Consider the following 27,224-nt stretch of genomic DNA (forward strand, 5'->3'; position numbering starts at 1 on the left):
TATTTTAATAGTAGGATATATTTCCGAAAGTACGAACATTATGAACAGTAAACACACATGTTTTGCAGAAATGACAAATTAACGTATACAGTTAACGGCCCTACACTATAGCCGGTTTGTTGTTAAACGCCGCACTCAGCAATACTCCAGCTAAATGTCGGACCTACACTACAGATGATGGTTTTCAACAGACAGACATGCTTGTGTGTGGTTGCGATGTATGCTGGTTTTATAGTAGCAGCTCACTCATATACAATGCCGCTGTGTAACACGGATAGCTTACATATGCAATGGATAAACTCAGAGCCGATTAGTGTCTATCTTTTCCTTACTACCGAGTATTAGGTAAATAAAGATTCATTTGACATCATATTGGTATGATCGACGTTCCGCTCTCCGTCAGAAGCTTTATCCACTGAACCAGGGGAGCGATTCATGCTGACAATTTGTTTTATCCTAATTTTGACACTCGAGACCTCAATAAAACTTTCGAAACGTTTCCGTTCGTCTTGACTGGGCTATAGGTGTGACTTTCCAAACAAGCATTGTCAAATATATATAATTACACATCTATATATTTACATTCAGTTCTATTTTAGACGCCTATATATGTGCATTTCGACACTTGTTAGGCTTTCATACATGTTCTGTGTGTTGACATCTTCAGACACTATTGGATCATCTTGTTGCGTATTCTCTGGATTCGTCACTGCAGCGGATGAATCTGAAACTGTTGGTTCACACATGGTAATTAATCTGGTTCACGAATGCTGGTTTGTTGGTTGTTCAGCAATATTTCTCTTTCATGAAGCTCATGTGTAACTGAGGCAGCACGCGAAGTAACTTATAACACATGTACAGCGCGGAAGATTATCCATAAAAAGGCAAGGGTTACTGGGAACCGCTGTATAATTACTATGGGAATGGGAAAGGGTTTTTTGCTTCTATGTTTGATTGTTACAAGTACATCATTATCATCGGAACAATGCTCTGGAATGAGGTCCCGTTACATAGATGCCATCTACAGGATGATTCCAAAGTCAATTAGTTTATCACCGCGTTATACAATGACAATAAAATCATTATAAAAACATACCCGTGTGGAAGCTTATGGTGTTTTGATAAACTGGCGTGCTGAAAAGAAAGAAGTACCGTTTACGGCGGAACAGGAGGTGGTGAGGTGTCAGTGGGTTTGGTTTGTGCGTGTGTATGAAGGAATGAAAATGAGCGAAAGAATTAATGTACATATCTGAGTATCAATATGTGTGTATATGTTCGTGTTGTTTGCAGGAGGTGTGTGTATGTTAGCGTCATATGTTTGCCTGTGTATGTGTGGGTGGGTGTGCCTGCAGGTCCTGAATGAGCCCATGAGAACTAAGGTGATGATACCTTCTGTACATGAATCTGTTTGGGTGTGTCTGTGATTGCGTGTGTTTATACGCGTGGTTCGAAAATATGAGTTACACTTACGCTTCAACATGTCTTTCTTGTTTCATGTCATTTTGATGATCTGGAAGAAAGATGTTCGGAGTCAGGTTTCATCTCCAAATGTAGTCCTAATGTCCTATTCTGCTATCAACCATTTCCCATAACAAACGTTATAAATTTAGAAGGAGGAACGCCTCCAGTGTATTGTAAATGGTTCAACTGTCCACGATTTAAGTAATTGTGCATAATTAATGTCAAAGGTTTAACAAGAATTATGTGAAAGGCCAACACAAATACACACGTGCTCCTTCTCTTCTACGTCGGATACATATGATGCCCACGACAACGACGGCAAGCAGAACAGCTCCACCTACAGCACCAACCACGATGTAGATGGTGTCTGAATCACCGACATCTGTGGCGACTGAAAGACAGTGTTCGTTCAGGGTACACTCAAACGTAGAATGTTCACATGGGAGGTTATATGTGTGCAGTATGTCCAGATGTAGGCGAGTGTAAAGTAAAGGACTTTAAAATAACATCCTGGTTAGTCTAGGATATTTGAGGACACGGCTTGACATGTTAGGCGTGCCAAATGAAAAGAGCGGAATATATCGGGAAGTGATTGAATGAGTATATTTTAATGCACTGTGCAGAAAGACGTACAAGTTGTGATGCTTAGGTAAAGTCCTCGTGCACAAGAGGGAGCATCCAAAGCAAATAGATCGGTGCGAATTGATGATTACAGGGTCAAAACCACAGAGTCATCAGATGCATTTCACGCATATCATCGTATATCTAACATACCACAGTATTATTTAGCTGGAATACTGGCCCAGCTTGCAACATATCACAGCGAATAGATCTTATCTACTTATCATTGGGACATTTCTGACAATATCATACTGGAGCTGGAATATTACTGGGTATGTCGACACTACAAACAATGAGGAGTTACAATATAACGATAGTCATATCGTTACTTACTGTGACGCTGCAACATGCGCAGCTCCATGCAACTTTTGTTGTAAGTAATACGTTATTAAATGGGAATTAATCAACGCCTATTTGATCTATAATACCCAGTCTTTGTCGTTATGTTTTATGTACAAAAACACACAGAGTGAGACAGTATTCCTGAAAGCTATGTCTTCATAGAGAATTTCAAATTCTAAACCCATTTAAGCGATCAATTAAGCATTTCACCAGTGAAACGACCGTGTACTAATATGTATATGTACTAATCTCACTACTGATTCACAGGTGCGATATGGTAGCCTGGTGGTTAATATATATAAAGCCAGGTTCGATTCCCCACGTGGGTACAATGTATGAAGCCCATTTCTGGTGTTCCCCGCCGTTATATTGGTGGAATATTGCTAAAAGCGGCGTAAAGTCACTCATTCACTGATTCACGCCCAACCATCCTTGTAATCTATTGATGTTCCTGTTGTCAGTCTAGATATCTTAAGTACGACATGAACATCTCAGAGAGAATTTTTCTTGTAACTCTTCCGTATGGTGAGTGAGTGAGTGAGTTTTAGTTTTACGCCGCTTTCAGCAATATTCCAGCAATATCACGGCGGGGGACACCAGATATGGACCGTATGGAGTTTGATGCATATGTGTATGATAATGTTAAGTCATACACCAGATCCGATTCTAACTGTATAAACTGTTCTTATTCTATTGGTCAGTCTTTGGTTACCCTGTAATTATCCTGAGTGCGATATGTAAATCTAAGAAGGTGCTATTGCTAAATAGGTATACCTTCCTGTGGTGTCACTGTCCCAGGTTCGGACGTAGTCTCCGTATACCGGATAGTTGTTGACGAAGTCTGAGTTGATATAACATGCCTTGCAGCTACTGAAAGCAGAATAGTCACTGGGTTGATGTTTGGGCATGTTCCTCCTTACCTGAGAGACGGGAGTTTGTGTTTGTTCAAACAATGAGCCTTGGCAATCAGGCTAGAGACCATAGCCATCCATATACGTGAATCTTATTATTTGTAATGACTGAGCACGTGACTGTCATCGGTGTCAGTTTGAGGGGTTTGTTAAAAGTATATGGTCACCGATTATTAATTTGTGTACAATTGTACAGTATTGTAATATATATAAAATCAAACACAGTGAATACGTCATACCCACCTACACTATGAATGTTGCTTCTCGGGTATATGTAGGTGTCGTTTACAAACTTCCCACACTGCCATCCTCCCTGGTCTGTAGTGGAGTTGAACATAAAGTCTATACTGTGGACCGTGTCATTGCAGCTCACACTGAAACGGTTGATATAATTCCCCATAGGGGATGGTTGCTTAATACAACTGTTGCTATGCTGCGTAAGGACCTTTGTTGTATTGTTCTGGATCCATATTATGTTTACCACAGAGCCAGAAGAGACGCTACAGATCAAGGTGAAGAGTTCTCCATCTGTTGCTGTTACTGGTGAGCTCGTCAGTACGAATCTAACTGTGGAAGCAAAGCAACCACCATTCAAGTTTCACGTCCAGACTATCCTATATACGTTGGTGGTTGTCCTGTGTCATTTCCTCAACCACGTTTATCAATAGTAACTTCCCTATTCTGATCAACATATGTTACAACCACAGTACAATAAATCGGTGTGTGGCATTGTACACTGATACTCTAACCAAGAATCGTGATGTGTCTCCTGGCACGGTGCACATGGCATACCACTTCTCCCTAATGTAATTATTTTGAAACCCCTACACTTGAGAACCATTGCATCTGTTTCAGATGAAATGATACAATTGCTGAACAGATTGTGTTCTATAGCTCAATGTCTCACCGGCTTATAAATCCCCATCCTCATATATTTATTGAACACTGATAATGTTGATAAGAAGACAATCAAACTAATCGACGTTGTATGATTCCGTTTACTCAGGTCGTGAATATCTTTACGCAAGTGAAATAGGAGATATATTTTCCTTTTGTGTAACAGGCAAAATTTTAGCAACATTTATTGCTATTGCGCAGATGTTATGTATTCGTGGATACAATCAGGGTAAGACAAACACCCATATATCCTCCATGACTGCACGTTTACATGTATAGGTGGGTCATCAAATATGTATTATTTTCGTCGCATGTTTCAGTTTGGTACATACCATATATGTACAAATAAAGATGCATTGTGTAAGACTTTGGTGAGAATTAAACATCTTCGTTAGTTGACTTCATTCACATATTCATCTGATTGTGATACCAGGTTAATTGAATGGGGTTATCACAACACCGTCGATGATATGTCCATGTAAACCTTCCTTCTATAGTATCATTCCAGTATCAAATAACAAGATAACGCTCACCCTGTTACATGTCCTTACATCAACATATAGCAATGCATCAATGTGACTAATGAAAGGTTTGACTGTTTGGTTATTCTTGAACCCGGCACTCAGCACTGTTCCAATCTTATGAAGTCGGTTTGTTAATCGAGGCTGGACCAGACAATCAAGTGCTTGACACCGTGAGGATCGACCTACTCAAATGGGATACGATGATACGTGTCAACCAGGTCAGCGAGCCTTACCACCCGATCCAGTTAGTGGCCCCTTACGACAAGCATGGGTTGCTGAAGATGAATTTTAACCTGGATCTTCACGGGTCCGTAATAGAAGATAAGTGATTGGGTTGGTCTGATGGTAGCCTGACATACAGACCCTGAAACAAATATGTCCCATGTAGGCCATGCAAGTTTAGAATGTGTGGCAAGTCTAGACAACCACAGTTTCTGAAAATGAGGAAAGTCTCTGGGTTGCCTTTCACTGTATTATATTATTATTCCAAAACCTTTTTTTTCTGTAAAATAATGTTCATTTCAGAGACTAGCTGTTAGTCTAGTCTGATGGTGTTTTGAGCAATGTGCCACCACCATCGCGGCTGGGACACCTGTGACAGTCACACATTCTACCCATTGGATCCCTGTGGGGAATCACACCCGGGGTGACGAGCAAACAACACATGGTGGGTATGTAGTTTCCGTTACATATGCCGTAAACGACGTCAGGTGTCATTGAGAGTTCAACAAATTCCATTCAAAACGGAATAACAACTTGTATGTGTAAGTATCCCAGTTTTTATTTGTGAGTTGTTAGTCATTTGAAAGGTATGTACGCTCATACTCACCGTTATCGTGTACAGTACCATGTATAACGCCTATCCACACACAGACCAGTGTGTTCCAGATCTCCATTGTAGCGTCACACGTTCCAGTCTAAGTCTTCTTGTATATCATTCCTACCTTCGTGTGGTGTCTTAGACTGACAGCATCCACGTCGTATTGAAACAAAACACACGGGCTCTAGTAACACACACTGCAGTCTGCTTGTGTTTCAACAAAACACAGCCAACAGCTACATACATGGCCAGTATCGTACAGTAGTATTACCTTGTATATACAACATGACCAGGATGTGAAACGTTATTTAGGTTGAGTCAAGGATCAATATGATTTCTTTCTCACATAGTTCGCAGCTCACAGCCAGTGGGAGTAGCTATGTATGCACATACATCAAGTGTCGTAGCTGAGTGTGTAACCTTGTGTTTCCAATGACTTACTAAATTTGAATACCGGTCTTACTTGTTTTAAAATACCAGATTATCTCTTCAACCGGTATATTTGTGTCTCGACGTGATGTATTGGTGTGGTAGTCATAGAACAGGAACATAGTCTTTCCATATGTACGTATTCATACACATGCAACAACATATTTGTTCCTGTACAGTTCGATAGCTAACCAGATCTGTATCGCATGTGCGTGTGTTTCGATTGAGTAACATGCTATTCGGTGTTGGATAGCTGACCAAAAGAGCTCCGTTCCTTTCTTTTCACCTACTTCCATCGTTGGGCAATCAGGCCGCTATAATAGATTGTTTATTTCTGAATGTCTTCTTCTACTGGTGGCCGGAAATAGATCTGTTACAGCTTGTAACGTCTGTCGCAACAATGCTGTACCTTGTCGGTAAGCTGATAAACAGTTATAGCCACATATGAATTCCAAAACGAAGACAAGACCAAACTGAGACGCCAAGATGGCCTTTTGACCAACTTGTCTTTGTTCATATTTAGTTATAGTACTTTTTTCAACAACAACAGATAATTGACGGCATGTCGCTTTATTCATAGCTATAATTCCCTATTGAAAGCCCTGTGGAGGGTGGTTATTGCTATGTATAGGCGCGCTATGCATATAGGAATATGCGTCTAATATTTTTAGAAGGGCTGTTAGAAGGGCCGTTATACAGCTGACGGAATTTAAAAAACCCGCCATACACCTTGGGCCATTCCATTTTGGAACGCTGTCTTATGCCACACCTATGCATGCCATACCTTGTCGGAAAGATGAGGAGACACTCTGTGTTTGAAATATTTGTGTTAATAGGGAGCCGTTTAGAATGCGGTTTGGACAAAGAAATCTGAGAGTCAAGCTCTACACGTCTTTAAATGTATACACACTTCCAACGAGTGACGGTCTTCCGTCAAATGCTGTAACAGGTATTACTTGTACCCCATCATCAGAATTTAAATTTAGATAGTGTATTAGAAAGCCCAAGAAAATGCATCTCAAGATATGCAACTAGTAGTCGAATCAGCACATCAGCACTCGGCAATAAAACATTGCCAGAAAACTTTAAAACTTTGTTCAAGCTATGATCACCATATTTTTCACCCAAACCATATCTGCTTCTGTTTCAGGGCATATATTCCCTCTGCCAGGAACAGGTTTATCAAACGGAGCCGGGGAGGTACCGTTTGAGGCTTGCTCCACCGGGAAGTGAAGAGAGAGAAACATCTGACTATAATCGCAGACCAGGCGACTGTATTATCCTCGTACACGTCATTTACATGTCTATGAGCGTGATTGGACAGGCTATTGTTGCTCTGATGAACGAAGAGGTGGATGGTCTTGATGTAAGTGTTAAAGGTGTATTCCTTCATGTAGTCCAGAATGACATACACTTGTAAACTGCTCCGCGGGACTTGGTTCCTGGTATACTAGATCTTCCAGACCACCAGCCGTGTGAACGATCTGTGAGTCCAGGGTAATTTGAAATCTATTCTTTTGGATCAAGCTGAGGAACAACACAGTGTCTGCCTTCAGAGGGATGTAGAAGAAGGCAGAGGAAGGCAGGATCTACGGTCGTAACTGGAAGTCACCTCTTTATGTCCTAGCTGAGGTGTCCGCCTACAGAGGGAAGGTAGATGACGGCGTTTGAAAAGAATGCCAAGGATGCCTAGCTGGATGCAGCAAAGGGTGGGCGGGCCGATGGTGCTTGTAGCTATAATAACATTTTAACTTACCCACCGTAATGATGACTACAATCGTCCCTAACCCAGCGTAAGTTGGATGACTGAATTTTATTTTATTTTCACTCACTCACACTTACTTACTAATTCACTAGCTCACTCGCCAGCTCACTGTAATAATACAGGTCTATGACAATTAATAATGAAATTTACTGCAGAAATCCTGATCCCCTCAACTGCCTATTCACACTTACATCACTCACATGGCTGTTCCCTTACTGTTGTGCTAGGATAAGGGTTTGCGTATGCTTCTCCGTCCCTGACGGCAAGTACATGAAAGATCTATACATGGATGTGCCCATAAATATCATACGCTGGAAAACATCTTCATTTGATGACAGAAGAAAGGCAAGTCTGGGTTTTTGTTATGTTTCTGAATAGAAGACAACCAATATTATATCGAACCACTTGTTCCATAAAAGACACTGTCAATTTAACACCTGAAAGTTGCTGTTTACATTACATTGCAATAAGTTCAAATGAATCACAGTCCGTCAAAAGGAGATACCCCTGAACGCGAAAAGTGACAGTCTCTTTAGTAGCGTATGTGGCCACTTGAGCTTCTACACAGGCCGTGCAACGTCGCCTCATTGAAAGAATGCCCAAGTTGTTCCACTCGAATACCAATCTCTGTTCCAACTATGCAAGTGTGAGTGGTTGTCTACCTGCAGCAATCGTATTTGGTCCCAAACATGTTCAATGGAAGCGATATCGATGGAAAGAGACGTCCATGGAAGAACGTTCATGTTGTTATGAGCCAAGTAATCCATCGACACCCTTGCTGCGTGAGGACGTGCGTTGTCCTGTTGAAAGAATTGTAATTGGGGATGTACAGCAAACATGGGAACGACATGAGGATGAAGAACATGATCCCTGTACACAACATCAGTTACGTGATGTCAGAAGACATGAAACTGGGACCTGTGATTGTAACTGAACGCTCCCCAGACCATCACAATGCCACCACCCCGTCTGTTTACCTGTCTGACACAACGATCGGCGTAAGGGTCATTACGCCGACGCCAAACACGTAAACGGCCGTAAACATAAGAAAAGGCAACGTGAGGCCACTGCACATCTTGCCAACGGTGATGGTGATGGGTCCAGTGTAAAACTGGCATCATCTATGGTCGTCGGCAGTGAATTCCAGAAGCCAGAAGACGACTTCTAATCGTATCGCTGTACACGGCTACTCTTGACCTTAGGCTGATGTTACTGTTGCTGCTTGAGTTCTGTTCCTAACATTAGTGACCCGGATGAACCGGTCAGCAACAGCCTCAGTTTGTTGATGACGACGAGCATGTCGTGTGATGGTGGTAAGATGACAGCCCAATTGTCTAGCTACAGCGGAAGAAGAGCTACCTCCTTGCAACATTCCAAAAGTCAGTCCCCTCTGCACAGTCGTCAGTCTAGGCTTCGTTTGTGTTGCGTGTTCACCTCCTAGCGTCAAAACTGGACTGTTTTTGACACAGACTTTACATAGGATACCTCAGAATGACATGCATGATTACCAACCGTCAATGCACGTGCTGAAGTTATAGTTTTGCTGCACTGTGGTTGTGTTTGTGCGAATGTTTCGTATGGACGTCAAACTGCATGACAGCATCTCATTTGGAATAATTACGTCATTTTACCATGAACGTTCCATACACATTTCATTTTTTCGAAATTTGCGTTTCTTTGCTGTCCAGTATATATTCTACATGTACATATACATATGTAGTACATGTACATAGCTTTCACGACAGCCATGCCACTCTACACCTCGGCGAACCTGTTGGGAAATGCCTCTGTGGGTAACAACAACAACACGACTAATGTGTTGAACAACCATTGTCTGTATTATGTCTGTACAGTGTATGAGTCTTGTGTGTAGTTATACTGATACTGTAAATAGACCAGGAAGTAGATCACACTAACCCAGTGTGACCTGGTTCACGGCAGGAAACTGGAGCAAGTCAGGTATAGAATGCTGTGACGGGATGGTAGTGTCATGTTTATGTAGTAAATGAGGGGAAAGTGATTAGACCTGTAAAGCATTTGTGTTTTGCATCTGTGTTTCCAAGAAAACGCCCCCAAGCGGACTTTTTGAGATACGATATCGTGTTTCCTAATGTTCAGTATAGCATCCAATACAAGCTTCATCGATTAATGGAAACTTCAATTGATCTATTTCTCCTTTCCTTTTTATGTCACACACATTAGTATTCCGTCGCTTGAAGAATAATTCATACACTAGAAGACACACTATCTTTCACAACTAAACACATTTAACCGACGACAATGTCTGTCGTCTGCTACATCTTAGTAGTGCAAGTCACATTTGACGAACGCATGTATGACAGAATCTACCCTCGATCTTTCCACAGCCTTCGAAGCCGAATATAAACTGCCACAACTACAAACCCTTTCCGAGAAAAGGCGTAGAAAACTAACTGAAGCTGAGTGGCGTCAATCAAAGAAACCGCAAAAGAACCAAATTTTCCATGCTTGCGAAAAATCCCTGTGGCTAATATAAAGTGAAAAGTCAACATGCAATTACAAAATATTAGCTTGCAAGCTTTGCATGTGGCTGTCTGTATCTACCAATCATCCAAAGATAAATATATAGAAAGATGGATGGATGAATGGATGGATGGATGTTGTTTATCTATGACGTAAACATTGTCTGTTGGGTCCAGCTGTCACTCAATGTAATTCTGTGAGTCTGTGGTCCAAGGGAAATAACTCCATGGCATATTTCATTCAGCGGAGTTCATAAGAGTATGGTGTCTGTCTGGAGTGAATTATTTAAAGTTTGCTTAACACAATAACACATATAAATAAAACGGTTACACATAAATTCCATTAAGTCAAGACTGGGCTCGCCAAGTTAGCGGTAGCCGCATCAACATGAAACAAACTACTTGAAAACTTAATATGCATGTAATTAAAGCTGAGCCCAATCAGAGAACATTTCACAAAGATTTGAAACAAAATGCCTCCCAGTCAAGGTGCCGAGGACAAGAAATGATCGCGTGACATCGGCACAGACATTGACATTGTCCCAAACAAATAGTTGAGACTAAACAATGACCTTCTCGATTGGAAACCGAAAGTCAATGCTAAAAATTGCGCTTTCGAGACCAAAAAAACATGAAGATATAATTCAAACACATTTCCACATACCATCAATAAACCACAAATCCTGTTACCTTAAGATGACATTCCACTTCATCACCAAGAAATAGATTTTCGAAAACATAAAAATAATACCGTGACGTGAGCAGTGGACCTCGTGTCTTTGTGACAAAGGTATTCAGATAACAATGTGCCACTGTATTACCTAGGGAGTTTGTTGTTGCTGATGAAGGGCAGTATGCTATAACAATTTGAATTCATCAACAACAACTCTCATAAAACAGCGGTCTTAACAAACTATGGTGGATATTTGTAACAATTATAGCCTCTATATGTTTATTTATTAATGTGTTGTAATACCGTTTAACTATAGTTTTGTTTAAATGAGCGTGCATATTATTGCTATCCCAACATTTCTTCTTCGCTTGAGCATCATGACTCACAGGAACAAAGTTCTCATAAGTCTAAAGTATCATCTCAGCTTCCTAGTGGTTAAAGCGTTCGCCCGTCACGCCGAAGACCTGGGTTCGAATCCCCACATGGGGACATTGTGTAAAGCCCATTTGTGGTGTCCACCGCCGTGATGTTGCTGGAATATTGCTAAAAGCGGTGTAAAACCAAACTCAGTCAGTCAGTTATTGGTTATGTCAACGTGACATATCAGTGTGACCTAGCCTCACAGCCACAGTGGATTTACGTCTGAATATCACAGTTCCGGTTGTTGTCCCTGTTACTGCGCCTACATGAAGCCATACATGTAGATCATAGATCTTGTGTTTCACATTGAGTGAGTGTGGGAATTAGGCAACAAATCTGAAGTGTTTTAAATTTTAAGAACAAAGCATTAACTATTTCCAGTGGTATTTCAGAAATTGGGAAGGACAATAGTGACAAATATTATGCATAACTTATTACATTTCGTGAGTGCGACCTTGCAACTCGATGCATATTCGTGTACCGTTGGTATCCATAAACTATGACATAACAGGAACAAAACTCTCTAGCATGGGGTAACATTCTTCTGTTGGACACATTTCAAAACCCAGTAGTTTTATCTGCCACGATGACAATGCAACAAATATAGGTCGTTGTCCAAATTACATACTTGTATAAATGACTGGTTCGAAATGATCATTCCAAAATGAACTCTCCTATGATTCTTTATTTTTATTTTCATTGTTTATTTCTTACAAATCGGCACGACATCTCTCAACATAGGTGGACAGGTATTATAAACAGAGACAAAAACATGTTGATAAAAACATGGGGCCTCCTCAAATGACAACTGCTCAAAGCTGGCACGTTATCGGTATGTGGGTTATTGCAAGAGCTGTTGGTTGTGACTAACTTGTCATGAAACTGATGTCATTAGGAAAGTCACATGAAAGTCGATTACTGTTGTGATCTCTTGGGGGACAATGCAAGGCTACATCGTGCACGTGGCGTTGGTGATTCCTTAAGTCAGGCGGTAACAGCTTTACCGTGTCCCGCCAGTAGTCCAGATCTCAATCCCATAGAGCATGTTCAGGTCACAGAATACGCCAGAGGGTTTTTCCAGTACAACATCTTGATGTACTGGACCAGGCCCTCCATCAAGTATGGAACGATACCTCAACGTCAAATTCAATGTCTGACACTGTCAATGAGGAGGAGTTTCGGGAATGGTTTGTAGTAGACAGAGACTACACCAGATATTGACATTGTGCTGGGTTACTGATACTTATGTGATTTCTTGAGGACAATATGCTAGAATCTTACCAGTGGTCATATTTCCACGAATGTGGTTCACATCTAATACCTACATCACTTCGACCTACAATGAGATGATACGTTACTGTAAAGAAGCGTTGATATCGCTGTATTTTTCCCCAAACAGTTAATCTATAAATCTTGTCGACTTTATGTTCAATAATAGTCCAATCACCAATTACCTTTGATTGATTTACCAACCCAGCTACAAATACATAGGGTTAATGATTGATATACCCACAAACTATTCTATGCTATGCTGTGCTGTGCTGTGCTGTGCTGCTATGCTGCTGTGCTATGCTATGCTGTGCTGTGCTGTGCTATGCTATGCTTTCCTACGCTATGCTGTACATACGGTGGGCCAGTGATTGATTTATCCATCAAGCTAAAAATACATGAGGTCAATGATTGATTTATCCACCAAGCTACAAACACATGAGGTCAATGATTGATTTATCCACCCAACTACAAATGCATAGGGTCAATGGGACGGTCTCATCTGTTTCATATGTACATCTCTACGTACAAAATCAGAACGTTACCCACAAGACTAATAGAAAAAAGATCTCAAACATACGATGTTTACACTGAGTCGTTTCACTATCGATTTTGTAAGTGATGACACCTGTAATGGACAGATCCACTATCTTGGCAGCTACAGGTTATACACGAAGCAGACACCGCCGTGTACGTTGGCTATCGACTCCTTGCTAGCTTTCTGTTTTACAGTTATAAAATTGGAATGTTGTGATTGATCATACGTTATGGGTTGTGGCTGTCTGGTAACATAGAAGTCAATCCTGGTCCTAGACATTATCTTTTATGAAAAGATTAAAAGACAGAAGATTTTTAAAAATATTAAACGTTGGCTGCAGCAAAATCACTTTTATGGAAAAGTCATATACGAAAATGAATGTTGAGGACATTGGACCAAATAAATCTGATACACGAATGTTAATTTTGGCTCTGAGTGAGATTCAAAAGGTGAAATCAACAGTATCTTCTCCGACTAAATAAATTTCCAACCTATTGTTCCACGCCATTGACATTATACTGTGATACAAGCTGACGACTAGAAACCTATACTTATCATTCGTTTAGAAGCCGGCATGCTCCAGTGTTCACGTGTAGCTTGTCATCGAACATGACACACAATATGTCAGGCCACATATACATGCATTAAATCTCGCATACTAGTTATTGGTTTGTTGTGACTTTCATTGTGCACAGTGTGTACTGTGCACATATCATGCAGATATCTGAGCAAGCTGAATAATGTACAAGGAAGAGTGACTCGGGGAATCGCCTCTAGTATTGATAAGGAGTGTATGATTCTGTACATAAACTTTTCCCTTAACTGTACCACTGTAAATGTAGTGACGCCAACAAAGATGCGCTTGTGAACATATATATGACAAAGGCAATGGAACTTTTGATCAATATGATCACAATGAAAACAAACACTTTCAAATGCATGACAATTAATGCTACACCTATGGCAGCGTAGGATTGCGTGGATATCAAGAGAGAGAGAGAGAGAGAGAGTTGATTTCGCATAATGGCCTCATGGCCCAGAGTACACAAATTCATAATTTATTGTTTGTGCGCATATAATACATATACATAAATATAATGCATCAATGTATAGCAAACAGGTACGTTTATCTTAAGGTAGAATGCTAAGCTTTTAATAACATTCTTTTTTTTGTGCATAACAGCTGCTTAAACTTAAATACAGATGGATTTATATGATAGTAGCCAGGATTAACCGCATCCTCCTTGTATGGCAGCAAGATCATACTAATAGAAAGTGGTATTCGTCTTCTACGACATCTAAATGACACTTGATACATATTACTATAGTATTAAATACATTGTCTTTATTGAAATGCAACTGTTTTACACCCAATTAGTGCGATAGGCAACAAAATTTACATAAAATGCGCCTCAAGTCTCTATTACTGTACAACGCAAGTATATACACTTATATTTCCAAAACGAACTTGTACGATGAATTAAGTTAAGAAAGACCTACTACCAATATCACTGATCCAAGTTTGGAGACAGCTATCCTTCCAGCGTTGCTTAAACGTTGCCACAAATACGAACATAGATGTTGCAAACGTTTTAGATTGTTTTCAAATTGATTTTCAACAGTTTTGACTCATTCACAAACACCTAAACATTTGTTTGTTATGTGACTACTGCTGCTTTATACCAAGAAAAGTTTTATGTAATTATGTCCACAAACAAAATGGTCACAATTATTAACACGAGATTCTGGATATCAATTTCACTAGGTTGCCGATCTGGATGTCGTTTTGACATTTGCTGATGGGTTAACATTTATTATTGCAACCTATTTTAAAAGGAGGAAATACTTCCGAACCTACGTGTATTATGAGCAGTCAACAGACATGCTACAGTTTGTCATGGAGGGACAACGAAACTGTTTGAAAGCTTTCACTTCCCTACACTATAGTTGCATTGTTGTTTGACGCCCCACGCAACAATATTAGAGCTATATGACGGACCTACACTATAGAAAAGGGTTTCGGGTGTACATGTCTGTGGCTGCGCGATGAATGCTGGTTTTATAGTGCCAGTTCACTCATATACAATGCTGCAGTTTAACATGGACACACTACATACAAAGTGTATAAACAGCGAGCCGATTAGAGTTTATTTTGTCCTTACTACCGGGTACAAGTCAGGTAAATAAAGATACTTTTGACGTCATTCTGGTATGGCCGACTTTCCGCATCTCCGTCAGAAGCTTTATCAACTGAACCAGGGACGCGATTCTTGCTGACAATTTGTTTGATCCTAATTTTTACACTCGAAACCTCAATAAAACTTTCGAAACGTTTCCATTCGTCTTGACTGGGCTATAGGTGTGTTTGTGAGGGGCCTCACAAACAATGGATTGTGTTTTTAGCTGACTTTTCAAACAAGCATTGTCAAATATATATAATTAAACATCTGTATATTTACATTCAGTTCTATTTTAGACGCCTATATATGTGCATTTCGACACTTGTTAGGCTTTCATACATGTTCTGTGTGTTGACATCTTCAGACACTATTGGATCATCTTGTTGCGTTTTCTCTGGTTTCGTCACTGCAGCGGATGAATCTGAAACTATTGTTCACACAATTGGTAATTAATTAATCTGGTTCACGAATGCTGGTTTGTTGGTTGTACAGCAATATTACTCTTTCATAAAGCTCATGTGTAACTGAGACAGCAAGCGAAGTAACTTATAACACATGTTCAGCGCGGCAGATTACCCATAAAAAGGCAAGGGTGATTGGGAACCGCTGTATAATTACTATATGTTTGAATAGGAAATCATTATTTTGTCGCTGGAATAATGTTTGACCATCACCAGTACATCATTATCATACGGAACCTTTCACTGCATGCAGTCAACAGAATATGCAAATCATGTTATTTTCATCTTAAAGCCATAGGAGATGAATTACATCACAGCGGAATGTGCCCATGATCCTAGTCAGATGTCTAGTGCTATCCAGACTAGACTACTGCAATGGACTGTTGATCGGCCTCAGCAAACACAATATCTCAAGACTACAGAAATCACTTTCAGCTGTCTCCACAATCAAGCTCCAGAATATCTCACCGAACTCATCACAGAATACATTCCATCAAGATCACTCCGGTCCCAGAATCAGCACCTACTAAAAGCTCCCAAATTCCACCTAGTTTCGTATGGGAAAAGGGCTTTCTCCTATGTCGCACCAACTCTTTGGAACTCTTTACCTGTAGTGTTATGTGATAAACTGGTCAAAAGTTAAAACTCACCTGCTCAAAGTGCCTATGTCTGAACTCAATTCTTTTAACGTTAATGACAATACGATGATTAAAAAGACATACCCGTGTGGAACAGGCCCGCTGAAAAGAAAGAAGTAACGTTGATAGCAGAACAGGGGATGATGAGGTGTTAATGAGTTTGAGTGTGTGTGCGTGTGTGTGCGTATGCATGAATGAATGAATGAACTCATGAATTAATGTACATATTGCGTATGTGTGTGTGTGTGTGTGTGTGTGTGTGTGTTCGTTTCGGTGTGCATGTTAGCGTCATATGTTTGCCTGTGTATGTGTGGGTGTGTCTACTTGCACGTCTTGAATGTGCGCGTCAGAACTAAGGTGATGATACCTTCTGCACATGACTCTGTGTGTGTCTGTGAATGCGTGGGTTTATACTGTTCGGTACTGTGAGTTACAGTTACGCTTCAAAATTGCTTTCTTCTTTCATGTCATTTTGATGATCTGGAAGAAACATTTTCGGGGTCAGGTTACAGTCTTAATGTCCTATTCTGCTATTAACCGCTTCCCATGACAAACGTAATAAATTTGGAAGGTGGAACTATTTCAATGTATTGCAAATGGTTCAACTGTCTATAAAATAATATACGATTGAAGTTATTTTACATAATTAATGTCAAAGGTTTAATAAGAATTATGTTAAATCCCATCACAAATACACACGGGCTGCTTGTCCTCTCCGTCGTATACACACGATGCCCACGACAACGACGGCAAGCAGAACAGCTCCACCTACAGCACCAACCACGATGTAGATGGTGTCTGAATCACCGTCATCTGTAGAGACTGAAATACAGCGTCATAGCTGGTTCAGGATATATTCAGACGTAGTGTGTTAAGACCGAGAGGTTACATGTGTGCTGTATGTCCAGATGTATGCGAGTGTACAGTAAAGGACTTTAAAATAACATCCTGGTTAGTCTAGAATACAGAGGACACGGCTTGACACGTTAGGGGTGGCAAATTGAGGAATGTGTCGAAAAGTTATTGAACACGTTTGTTTTAATGCATTATGCAGAAAGAAGTCGCTTGTTGTGACGCCTCAGTAAAATCTTTGATAGTACATCCAAAGAATATAGATCGGTGCGAATTTGCGATCAAAGCCTAAAAAAACACGAGAATGCATTTCACCCATATCATCGTTTATCTCGTGTGACTCGATCAGTTACACACAGTGCGGATTGAACAGCTAGCAATACGCCACAGAGAATACATCAATTATAATTAAGTAGATGAAGTTGGAATCTAAATCTGTTAGAGGCTGCTGTTGGTTTAGAAGAGAGCCCAAGCCTGTAATGCTGGCTGTGACAGACGACCAAATGGAGTCGGTGACTTGATTCGAGTGACTTTGTGTGGGTCGGACAGACAATATTGACAACGCCATACTTAAGCTCGGAATATTACTCGGCGTGACTGAACTACAAACACTGAGTAGTTTTAGATATTTATTAAAACATATATGGTTTAGATAATCGTATAGCAAGCCAGAAAAACATACACTCCCTACATTGTTCAAACAAACACGTCTTGATTTACATCCGCATATATACACACGACCCCTGTATTTGTTATCCACTATGTATGATTCATAGCTGATGACACATATACTACTACCACTCACCCTGTGACTGAATGGGTATCCTCTATAAGAGATTGAAGTCATGTCTGCACGCATGTCAAATTGAGACAAAGGAGGTGGCTTGCGCGACACACTTGTTAACTACAGCGCCAAGTAAGCATTGCACTATTGGGGCTTATAGTATGTAAGGTAAGTAAGTAAATATTTAATGTGCGTGTCACGCGGTATACAAACATATGAACATACAGACAGGACATATTAAACTAGATACCACCCTGCCAGTAGGCTTATGAGACACGAGGTATCGAGGTATCAGTAGGTATGAAAAAAGCAATTATAAGGATTATAATGCAAGTTGAAACTTCTCCTCTTATCAATTATAGCATATAGCTAAACTATCATGTTGCATAATGTTTTTTAAATTGTTCCTCTGCGGGGAGGTTTCTGACGGTAAAACAATGCTGGAAAAGCGGGCTGTGGAAAATCATATCGTAGCTCTGAATATTATTGACATTCAGTTGGTGCGGGAGCACCTGCCAACCTCAATTTCTAAGGGGAGAGGACTGCAGCAAAGCTTAGCCAAGATGCTACGTTGTTGTCTGTCTAAGACCGAACGGACATAAGTCGACATACTTAGTGAATTCTTAAAGAGTACAAAAGTCCTCAGCTTATTTTCAAAGATCCCATAACCAACATTCGGCGTCATTAACTCTCAATGTACGTATGATTATGTGAAATTCACCGGAAGAGAAATTATATATTATAAATGTCTATAGAAGGGAGTCCTAGAGAGGTAAACATGGTACTAACCGTCCTAACCCAAGACTTTCGAAAGGCATAAGACCAAGTTCGTATTTGTGCAACATGTCTTTGGCCAATCTTTCTCAAAAATCGGAAGACTTCTATTTTCTGCATGGGGGATGCCTTTATTTTCCAACCCCCAAGGATGCTTTATTTTACACAGCATTTATACAACTGTATTCTCGATTCCAAAAAAATAACCGAGTCATATGAAAGGATTGGCTATACCAGATTATTGAAAAAAGTGCTATATACATCATATGGCATTCCTCCGAAATATGAACATACTTGCCCTCTCTACACACGTGTATTTAATGGTGTTTGTGCTTTAAAACCATTGTAACTACGAATAGACAAACGGTCGTTATGAACTTACAACACGAATGTAACATGTTATATTTCGGATTACATTTTCTTAGTAAAGTACAGATTCTAGTACCTCTGTTGGGTTGAGTCCCATCCGAGACTCGAACCCACGGATTCAGAGTCAGGCACCTAATCGCCAGCACACAAAAGTCAACCGTATAACCTACTCAGCCACCATGGCTTCCACAAACATGGAAGACGAACAACCGGTAGTCTGTGTACCCCGCGGTAGCTGTGCTTTATTGAGAAAGTGTAATCCCTGATATGACATGTTACATTTGACCACCTTCTAAATGGCATTGTACATTCTTACCACACCAAGGCCTATATAGTTGTGTGATTTATTTTAGCAAACATTTAAAAATCACAGTTACATATTTCATCCTTTCATGACATTCCAGTGATGACGCTACTCGGTTAGACTGTTGCTGCCATTGCGGCGCAGCTCCAATCAACTGATTTTGTAAGTATTCCGTGAATAATGGGAATAATCAATTGATTTACGTCTTATATGACATACAGTACTTCACAGATTCCTTAATAAACATACATGTATGGAGTGATACAATCTTAATACAACTTACATCTTTCTATAGATTTTCGAATTCCATGTTAGCTTTTCATGTTCTTGTAAACTATATCGTATGGTGATTGATAAATATGTGTATGATAACGTTATGTCACACGTTAAGTCCGACTATGATCATACGTTGTTAATGTTCAAGTGGTCAGTCTTGGATTTCCCTGTAAATACCCTGAGTGCGGAATGAAAAAAAACTACCTTTCTGTGACTTCATTGCCACAGGTTCAGATGAGGTCCTTGTTTTTGAGCTTTTTTTCTCCATTGCTGATGGTTAATAGCTTATAATAGATATTGCACTAATAAATGAACACAGTCTGACAATCGTCCTGAATGTCAGGGCAAAAGAAGGAAATTCATTTTCTAAACTCAGTGACGCATGTTCCTTAATTATTTCACCAGTGGAACAGGAACTCACAGAGAGAATTACCTTTCTGTGGTGTCACTGTTCCAGGTTCGATCGTAGTCTCCGTATACCAGGTCGTTGTTGGTAAAGACTGAGTTGACTGAGTTGACGTGACAAGACTTACACCATCTGAAAGTAGATCGCTCACTGAGTTCATGGTGTGCATGTTCCTCCTTACTGAGAGACGAGTGTTGATCTCTGTGTATATGATGAGCCTACTTCTTATACATGAGGCTTGCAGAACAAAGCCATTCCTCTCAGCAGATCTTATTATTTGAAATAGTTTCTTAGATACACAGAGAAATTGGAAAAGATCCACGTTCCAAATAGATCAAATATACTATCCCAAAAATGAAACGCATAGGCCAGAAATCTGTTGCGAAAATGTTGTATTTTCAAATATGTATAACTCGTCCACAACTAGATTTTAGTGCATGAATTTTAACACCAGTTAAGAAGAAGGTAATGTCTATACAACCAAGTGGATACTTTTAGATAACGGGGACGTTGAGCGCGATGGTGATGGCGTAGCACGGTCCCGACGTCGGGTCTCCTGGCTGTCAGACCAATCTCTTTCAACCTGTGCCGTACAGTTTGACCGGATATCCTCCGAAGTCCAGGCACCCTGGCTGCTGTGCTCTCACCCGTGGCACTACGATCACGCAAATGTAGTACCCGGATGTACCGATCTTAGGCTGTAGTTGTGACTCGAGGTCTGCCTGTACGGGGACGGTCATTTGTCATACCTGTTTGGTTGTAACGAGCTGCAAGCCGTGATATCGTGCTCAGACTAACATTCAGACGCCTGGCAACAGAAGATTGGTAATGTCCAGCGTGCATTCTTTCAATGGCGATGTTCCTTGTCGCAGAGTACAGACAAGGCGTAGTGATTTGACCTTGAAACTCCTTCAAAACGAATGCCAGTTTCCGAAAGTAAACTGGACTTTTATTGCCAGACAGTGCATGCTCGTTGCTGCACCATTTCAACTAGAAGGTGATTTATGTTGCGTTGTGGCGATGCTATTTTGATCCTTGCAAGAAATCTCATCAAAATCAACGTTTTCAGGTAAAATCGATATTTTACTTGTGCTATTGTGTAAAATCATGTTATGAACACTTCTGTAACATATTTTAACGATTGTTTGAACACAATAGGTAATTAATAGTTTTTAAAAACACAAATCGCCTATGCGTTTCTTTTTTGGATATTAAACAAATGAAAACAAAAAAATTATGCATAATATCTTAATCATTATTGATGTTAAACACCATTTCTTTTGCATAAACTTGTCCTTGTTGGTATTTTCATATTTAGAAAAGGATTTAGCTAAGGATTGATAAAAGGATAATCTATAACTTAAATCAAAGAGATTCGGGACGGAAGTGTAATTACTTTTAGCAAATGGTAACAAAATCATCCTATTTATTGCAGTGATGACGCTAGTGTAGATATGACGTCACAATACGAGGTAGGAATGCACTTGTCATTGTTCATTGCGGATCAGTACATGTGTACAAAATTGATGACCCCCTACATCCCCAGACCAAATAGGGTGAACTCCTCTTCATCCTTTGCTACCTGTAGGATTTACATCATGCCACTAATAACTTGCGATTATCAGCATTCTGAGTACGATATGTACATCTCACAGCGAACTACCGTTCTGTGATGTCACTGTCCCAGATTCTGCGGTAGTCTCCGTATACCGGGTCGTTGTTGATGAAGACTGAGTTGACATGACAGGACTTGCAACACCTGAAAGGAGATTGGTCATTGTGTAACGAGTGTTGATATATGTGTATAATGAGTATGCTAGTTTGTAGTCTGGCTAGTAGAACATAGCCATTCATTTCAGTAGATCGTATTATTTTAGATATCTTTTTTTTATTCACAGTGAAATTAAAACGGCTCAGGTTCCATATAAGCAATATATTTCAGCAAAGATTACTTCGATAATGCGTTAATCCTTACTCAGCATGTCGTTTGTTTTCAAACAGCACTGTCTGTCACTGACATCAGCTTTACGTGTTCTATTAAATCTATTTATGCCTATAAATGATTACATTGGTTACAATTTACTGTATTGTGACAAATATATAATGAAACACAGTGAATAGGTCATACCCACCTACACTTTGAATGTTGCTTCTCGGGTATATGTGGTTGATGTTTACAAGCTTCCCGCACTGCCATCCTCCCTGGTCTGTAGTGGAGTTGAACCTAAACTGTATACTGTGGACCGTGTCATTGCAGCTCACACTGAAACGGTTGATGTTATTATTCCCCATCAGGGGTGGTTGCTTAGTACAACTGTTGCTATGTTGCGTAATGACCTTTGATGTATTGTTCTGCAACCATGCTATGTTTGTTACAGAACCAAATGAGCCGCTACAGATCAAGGTGAAGGGCTCTCCATCTGTCGCTGTTACTGGTGAGCTCGTCAGTACCAATTCACCTACAGAAACAAAAATAATCATCATTCAAGTTTCACGCACATGGTTTCCTGTATGCTGTGGTGGTTGCCATGTGTCATCCCCTCAGTTACGTTTATCAAACGTCACACTATTCACAAGTCACTATTCTGACTGACATAGTTCTGATGTGGGTTTCATTTGTGAATGACACATAGATATAATTAATATATTGACACACTTCATCATTACAACTGTGGAACCTATATTACCAACATAGTGCAATAAATCCGTGTATGGTATTGTACCCTGACCCATTGACCTAGAACCATGTTGTGGATGACATGCTTATGAAGGCCACTACGCCCGAATATGAGTAACGTTACATCTGTTTCAGATAAATTAATAAAACTCCTGAACTGGTTTCAGCATGTGTTCTCAAGGCAAATCTCTCACCGAGTTATAAAGGCAGGTCTGTGCAACAGTGTCAAGTCCCCAACGCCAGTTACATGTAAAATATGAATAATGCTGGACTTAGGTGAATATAAAACACATTCATGAGTTGACCTCATTCGCATATGTATCTGATTGTGTTTATCGAATGGGTTTGTATCAGACCGTTCATGATATGTCCATGTAGACCTTCCTGCTGTAGTGTCATTCTAATAAGGGAACAACGTGTACCCTGTTACATTATAAGTTGTTTACTGGTCTCGACGGGGACATGGGCTTAGGGAACATAAACAAACATCGAGAGTACATCAAGAGCATAGATTATGAGCATAGATCTACGCAATTCTGATACGATGATATGTGTCAACTAAGTCAACAAGCCTGACCATCCGATCGCCTCTTACGACAAGCATGGGTTGCTGAAGACCAATACTAACCCGGATCTTCACGGGTCCACAATGGAAGTAAATGAGTGAGTTGGTATAATGATGTTGAGCAAAATGCCAGCAACACCACTGCTGGGGGCACCCGTGACAGTCTCACGTTGTAGTCCTTGTATTCATGTAGGGGATAAAACCCGGGTGCTTAGGCCTGACGAGGAAACGGTGATCAAGTAGGGTCAATTACATATACCATAAACGAAGTTGTGTTTCATGGGAAGTGACCCGGGCAGATCTGGGGTAGAATAGGTCTTCAGCAACCTATGCTTGCCACAAAAGGCGACTATGCTTGTCGTAAGAGGCGACTAACGGGATCGGGTTGTCAGGCTCGCTGACTTGGTTGACACATGTCATCGGTTCCCAATCATGGTGTTGATCACATGATTGTCTGGACCAGACTCGATTATTTACAGACCGCCGCCATATAGCTGGAATATTGCTGAGTGCGGCGTAAAACTAAACTGACTCACTCACTCACTCATGGGAAGTTCAGTGAATTCCATTGAAAACGGAATAACAGTTTGTATGTGTAAGTATCGAAGTTTTATTTGTGAGTTGTTAGTCATTTCAACAGTATTGACACTCATACTCACTATTGACTTGCAGAGCTCCATGTATAACGCCTATCCCACACAAAGACCAGTGTGTGCCAGATCTTCATTATAGCGTTACACGTCCAAATGTATGTCTTCCTATATATCCTTCCTTTCCATAGTGTGATGTCTTAGATAGACTTGTATACCTGGGAATAGGAGGCGCTAGCAGTACTTTACCTTCAACTGGTTGCAACAAAACACAGCATGTATGTCGACACAAGTTCGACATATACATACATGGCCAGTATCGTACAGTAGTATTACCTTGTGTGTACAACATGACCAGGATGTGAAACGTTATTTCTATACACAACAGGTAACGTCAAGGATCAATAATTTTACTTTCTTACATAGTTCGGAGCTGACAGCCAGTGGGAGAAGCTTTGTGTACAGATAAATCCATTGTCGTAACTCAGTCCATGACCTTTGGTCTCAAATGAGTCACAAAACTTAAGTACCGGTCTTACTAGTTTTTCAGTACCCCCTTACTTCTTTAAATAGAACACCTGTGTGCGTTGGGGAAGTCGTATCGATGTGATGTATTGTTGTGGTAGTAATGAAACAATCTGTCCACTGATACGTATTCATACACATTTATACGTATTCATACACATATATGCGGATGCATACAGATATATACGTATTCATACACATTTATACGTATCCATACACATTTATTCGTATTCATACAGATATATACGTATTCATACACATATATACCACTACATAATTTGTACCTTAACTGATCGATAGCTATTCAGCTCTGTATCGCATGTGCGTATGTTAAGACTGAGTAACATGCTATACGGTGTTGGATGGCTGATCAGGAGGGCACTGAAAATAAATTGTTCCTTACTTTCCATCTACCTCCAACTTTGGGTAATCAGGCCGCATTTTGTTTTCTGAATGTCTTCCACTTGTGGCATCTGTGCCATTACTGTTTGGAACTTTGTTCCCTGTCGCACCAATGCATACTATTCATTGCCGGTAACTGATGAAAAGTTCTTTCCACATATGAATCCCCAAACGAAAATACTCTGTTGCGTCCGGTTACAAGGCATGACTGAAACGCCAAGATGTCCTTTTACCCAACTTGTGTTTGGTCATTTTGAGTTGTAGTACTTTTTCAATAACACCAGAAAAGTGATTGACGGTATATCTTCTTAAAACATTCATAGATAAAGTGCGCTATTGAAAGCCTTATGGATGCCGCTCGAAGGGCCGTTATATTGCTGACAGAATTTACAAAAACCCGCCATGCGTCTTGCGCCAACAACTGCGGGCAACTAACATAATGTGAAGGGCCCCTACTGCCGTTGGACCATTCCATTTTGGAACGTTGCCCTGTGCCACACCTATGCATGATATGCATTGTCGGAAAGATGAGGAGACACTCTGTGTTTAAAATATTTGTGTTTCTAGAGAGCCTTTTAAAATGCGGTTTGGACAACGAAATCATACGCTCAACACGTGTTCAAATACACTGAACTTTCAACGAGGGACAGTCTTTCGTCAAATGTTGTAACAGGTATTACTTAAGTGTACATCCATCATCCGAATTTCAAAATATATAGTATATTAAAAAGCCCATGGAAATGCATCTCTAGCTATGCAACTAGTAGTCAGATCGGCACATCAGAGCTCGGCAAGGAAACATTGCCGGAAGACTTTAAAACTTCGTTGAAGCTATGATCACCATACTTTTCACCCCAACCAAATGTATTGACCTTTTTTCTGTTTCAGGGTAGATGGTATCTCTGCCAGGAACAGGCTTATCAAACGGAGCCGTGGGAGGTACAGTTTTAGGCTTGCTCCACCTGGATGTGAAGAGAGAGAAACAACTGACTATCATCCCTGGCCAGGCGACTTTGTTATCCTGATACACGTCATTTACACATCTATGAGCAAGATTGGACAGGCTATTGTCGCTCTGATGAAAGAAGGGGTGGATGGTCTTGATGCAAGTTTTAAAGGTGTATTCCTTCATGTAGTCCAGAATGACATACACTTGTAAACTGCTCCGCAGGACCTGGTTCCGAGTATACTAGGTCTTCCCGTCGACCAGCGGTGTGAACGGCCGGCGTCAAGGGCAATTAAAAGTCTATTCTTTAGGGTCAAGCTCAGGAATAATACCGTGTCAGCCTACAGAGGGAAGATAAAGGAAGTAAGGAGTCCAGGGTCGTAACTGGAAGTCACTTCTTTACGTTCAAGCTGAGGAACAACGCGGTGCCTGCATACAGAGGGAAGGTAGAAGAAGGCGTTTGAAACAAATTCCAAGGATGCCTAGCTGGATGCAGCCAAGGGTGGGCGGGCCTTTGGTGCTTGTAGCTATAATAACAGTTTAACTTACCCACCGTAATGCTGACTACAATGTCCCTTACCCAGCATCAGTTGCATGACTGAATGTTCTTTTGTTTTCACTCACTCACACTCACTTACTAATTCACTGGCTCACTCACCAGCTCACTGTAATAACACAGATCTTTGACAATTAATGATGAAATCTACTGCAGAAATCCTGATCCCCTCAACTGCTTATTCACACTTACATCACTCACATGACTGTTCCCTTACTGTTGTGCTAGGATAAGGGTTTGAGCGTGCTTCTCCGTCCCTGAAGGCAAGTACATGAAAGATCTATACATGTTTGCGCCCATAAGTATCATACGCTGGCAAACATCTTCATTTGATGACACATGAGGTGCTTAACAACAGAAGAAATGCAAGTCTGGCTTTTTGTTACGTTTCTGAATAGAATTAAGACAAACAAAATTATATCCAATCACTTATTCCATAGAAAACACTGTCAGTTTAACATCTGAAAGTTGCTGTTTATATTGCATTGCAATAAGTTCAAATTAATGAAAGTCCGTCAAATGGTCATACCCCTGACCGCAAAAAGTGACAGTCTCTATAGTAGCGAATGTGGCCCCTTGAGCTTTCACACACGTCGTGCAACGTCACCTCATTGAAAGAATGCCTGAGGCAAGTGGTTCCACCCGAATACCAATATCTGTTCCAACTATGCAAGTGTGAGTGGCTGTCTACCTGCAGAAATCTTATTTCGTCCCAAACATGTTCAATGGGAGCCATATCCGGGAAAAG

The 27,224-nt window shown here is 40.5% G+C and overlaps 1 protein-coding gene and 1 long non-coding RNA gene across 10 annotated transcripts; both read right to left on the reverse strand.

The window, feature by feature from the left end:
• Positions 1 to 24,556, reverse strand: LOC124286105 (protein MTL1-like). 9 transcript variants are annotated; one of them, XM_046722438.1, is made up of 12 exons: positions 24,384 to 24,552; positions 24,117 to 24,265; positions 22,348 to 22,674; positions 21,879 to 21,974; positions 20,243 to 20,347; positions 16,459 to 16,462; positions 3,579 to 3,898; positions 3,199 to 3,294; positions 1,730 to 1,852; positions 1,471 to 1,510; positions 1,097 to 1,134; positions 1 to 730 (listed from the first exon to the last, which is right to left on the reverse strand). In XM_046722438.1, the coding sequence occupies exons 3-12, from the start codon at positions 22,505 to 22,507 to the stop codon at positions 591 to 593; spliced, it is 1,122 nt and encodes a 373-aa protein (XP_046578394.1). In that variant the 5' UTR covers positions 22,508 to 22,674; positions 24,117 to 24,265; positions 24,384 to 24,552; the 3' UTR covers positions 1 to 590. The 9 variants fall into 9 exon arrangements, with proteins under 9 accessions (XP_046578394.1, XP_046578395.1, XP_046578396.1 ...); XM_046722439.1 differs by having other exon boundaries at positions 24,462 to 24,502; XM_046722440.1 differs by having other exon boundaries at positions 24,470 to 24,485.
• On the reverse strand, positions 7,254 to 7,793 carry LOC124286107. The gene is made up of 2 exons (XR_006900948.1): positions 7,599 to 7,793; positions 7,254 to 7,429 (listed from the first exon to the last, which is right to left on the reverse strand). It is a non-coding gene; the product is annotated as an uncharacterized LOC124286107 (long non-coding RNA).
• Positions 24,557 to 27,224: the final 2,668 nt, after the last annotated feature.

The sequence above is a fragment of the Haliotis rubra genome, unplaced genomic scaffold, assembly GCF_003918875.1.
Source record: "Haliotis rubra isolate DU_JTF1 unplaced genomic scaffold, ASM391887v1 Scf376, whole genome shotgun sequence".
Lineage (NCBI taxonomy): Eukaryota > Metazoa > Mollusca > Gastropoda > Lepetellida > Haliotidae > Haliotis > Haliotis rubra.

Bases quoted from the DNA above. Each gene is read 5' to 3' on its own strand.
- LOC124286105 (XM_046722438.1), bottom strand. From the start codon at position 22,507: ATGGGGAATAATAACATCAACCGTTTCAGTGTGAGCTGCAATGACACG. The intron at 21,975-22,347 runs GTGGGTATGACC...ATCTCCTTTCAG, and splicing joins AAGCAACATTCAAAGTGTAG to GTGTTGCAAGTCCTGTCATG. The intron at 731-1,096 runs GTATGTTTTTAT...GTGAACCAACAG, and splicing joins CACCATAAGCTTCCACACGG to TTTCAGATTCATCCGCTGCA.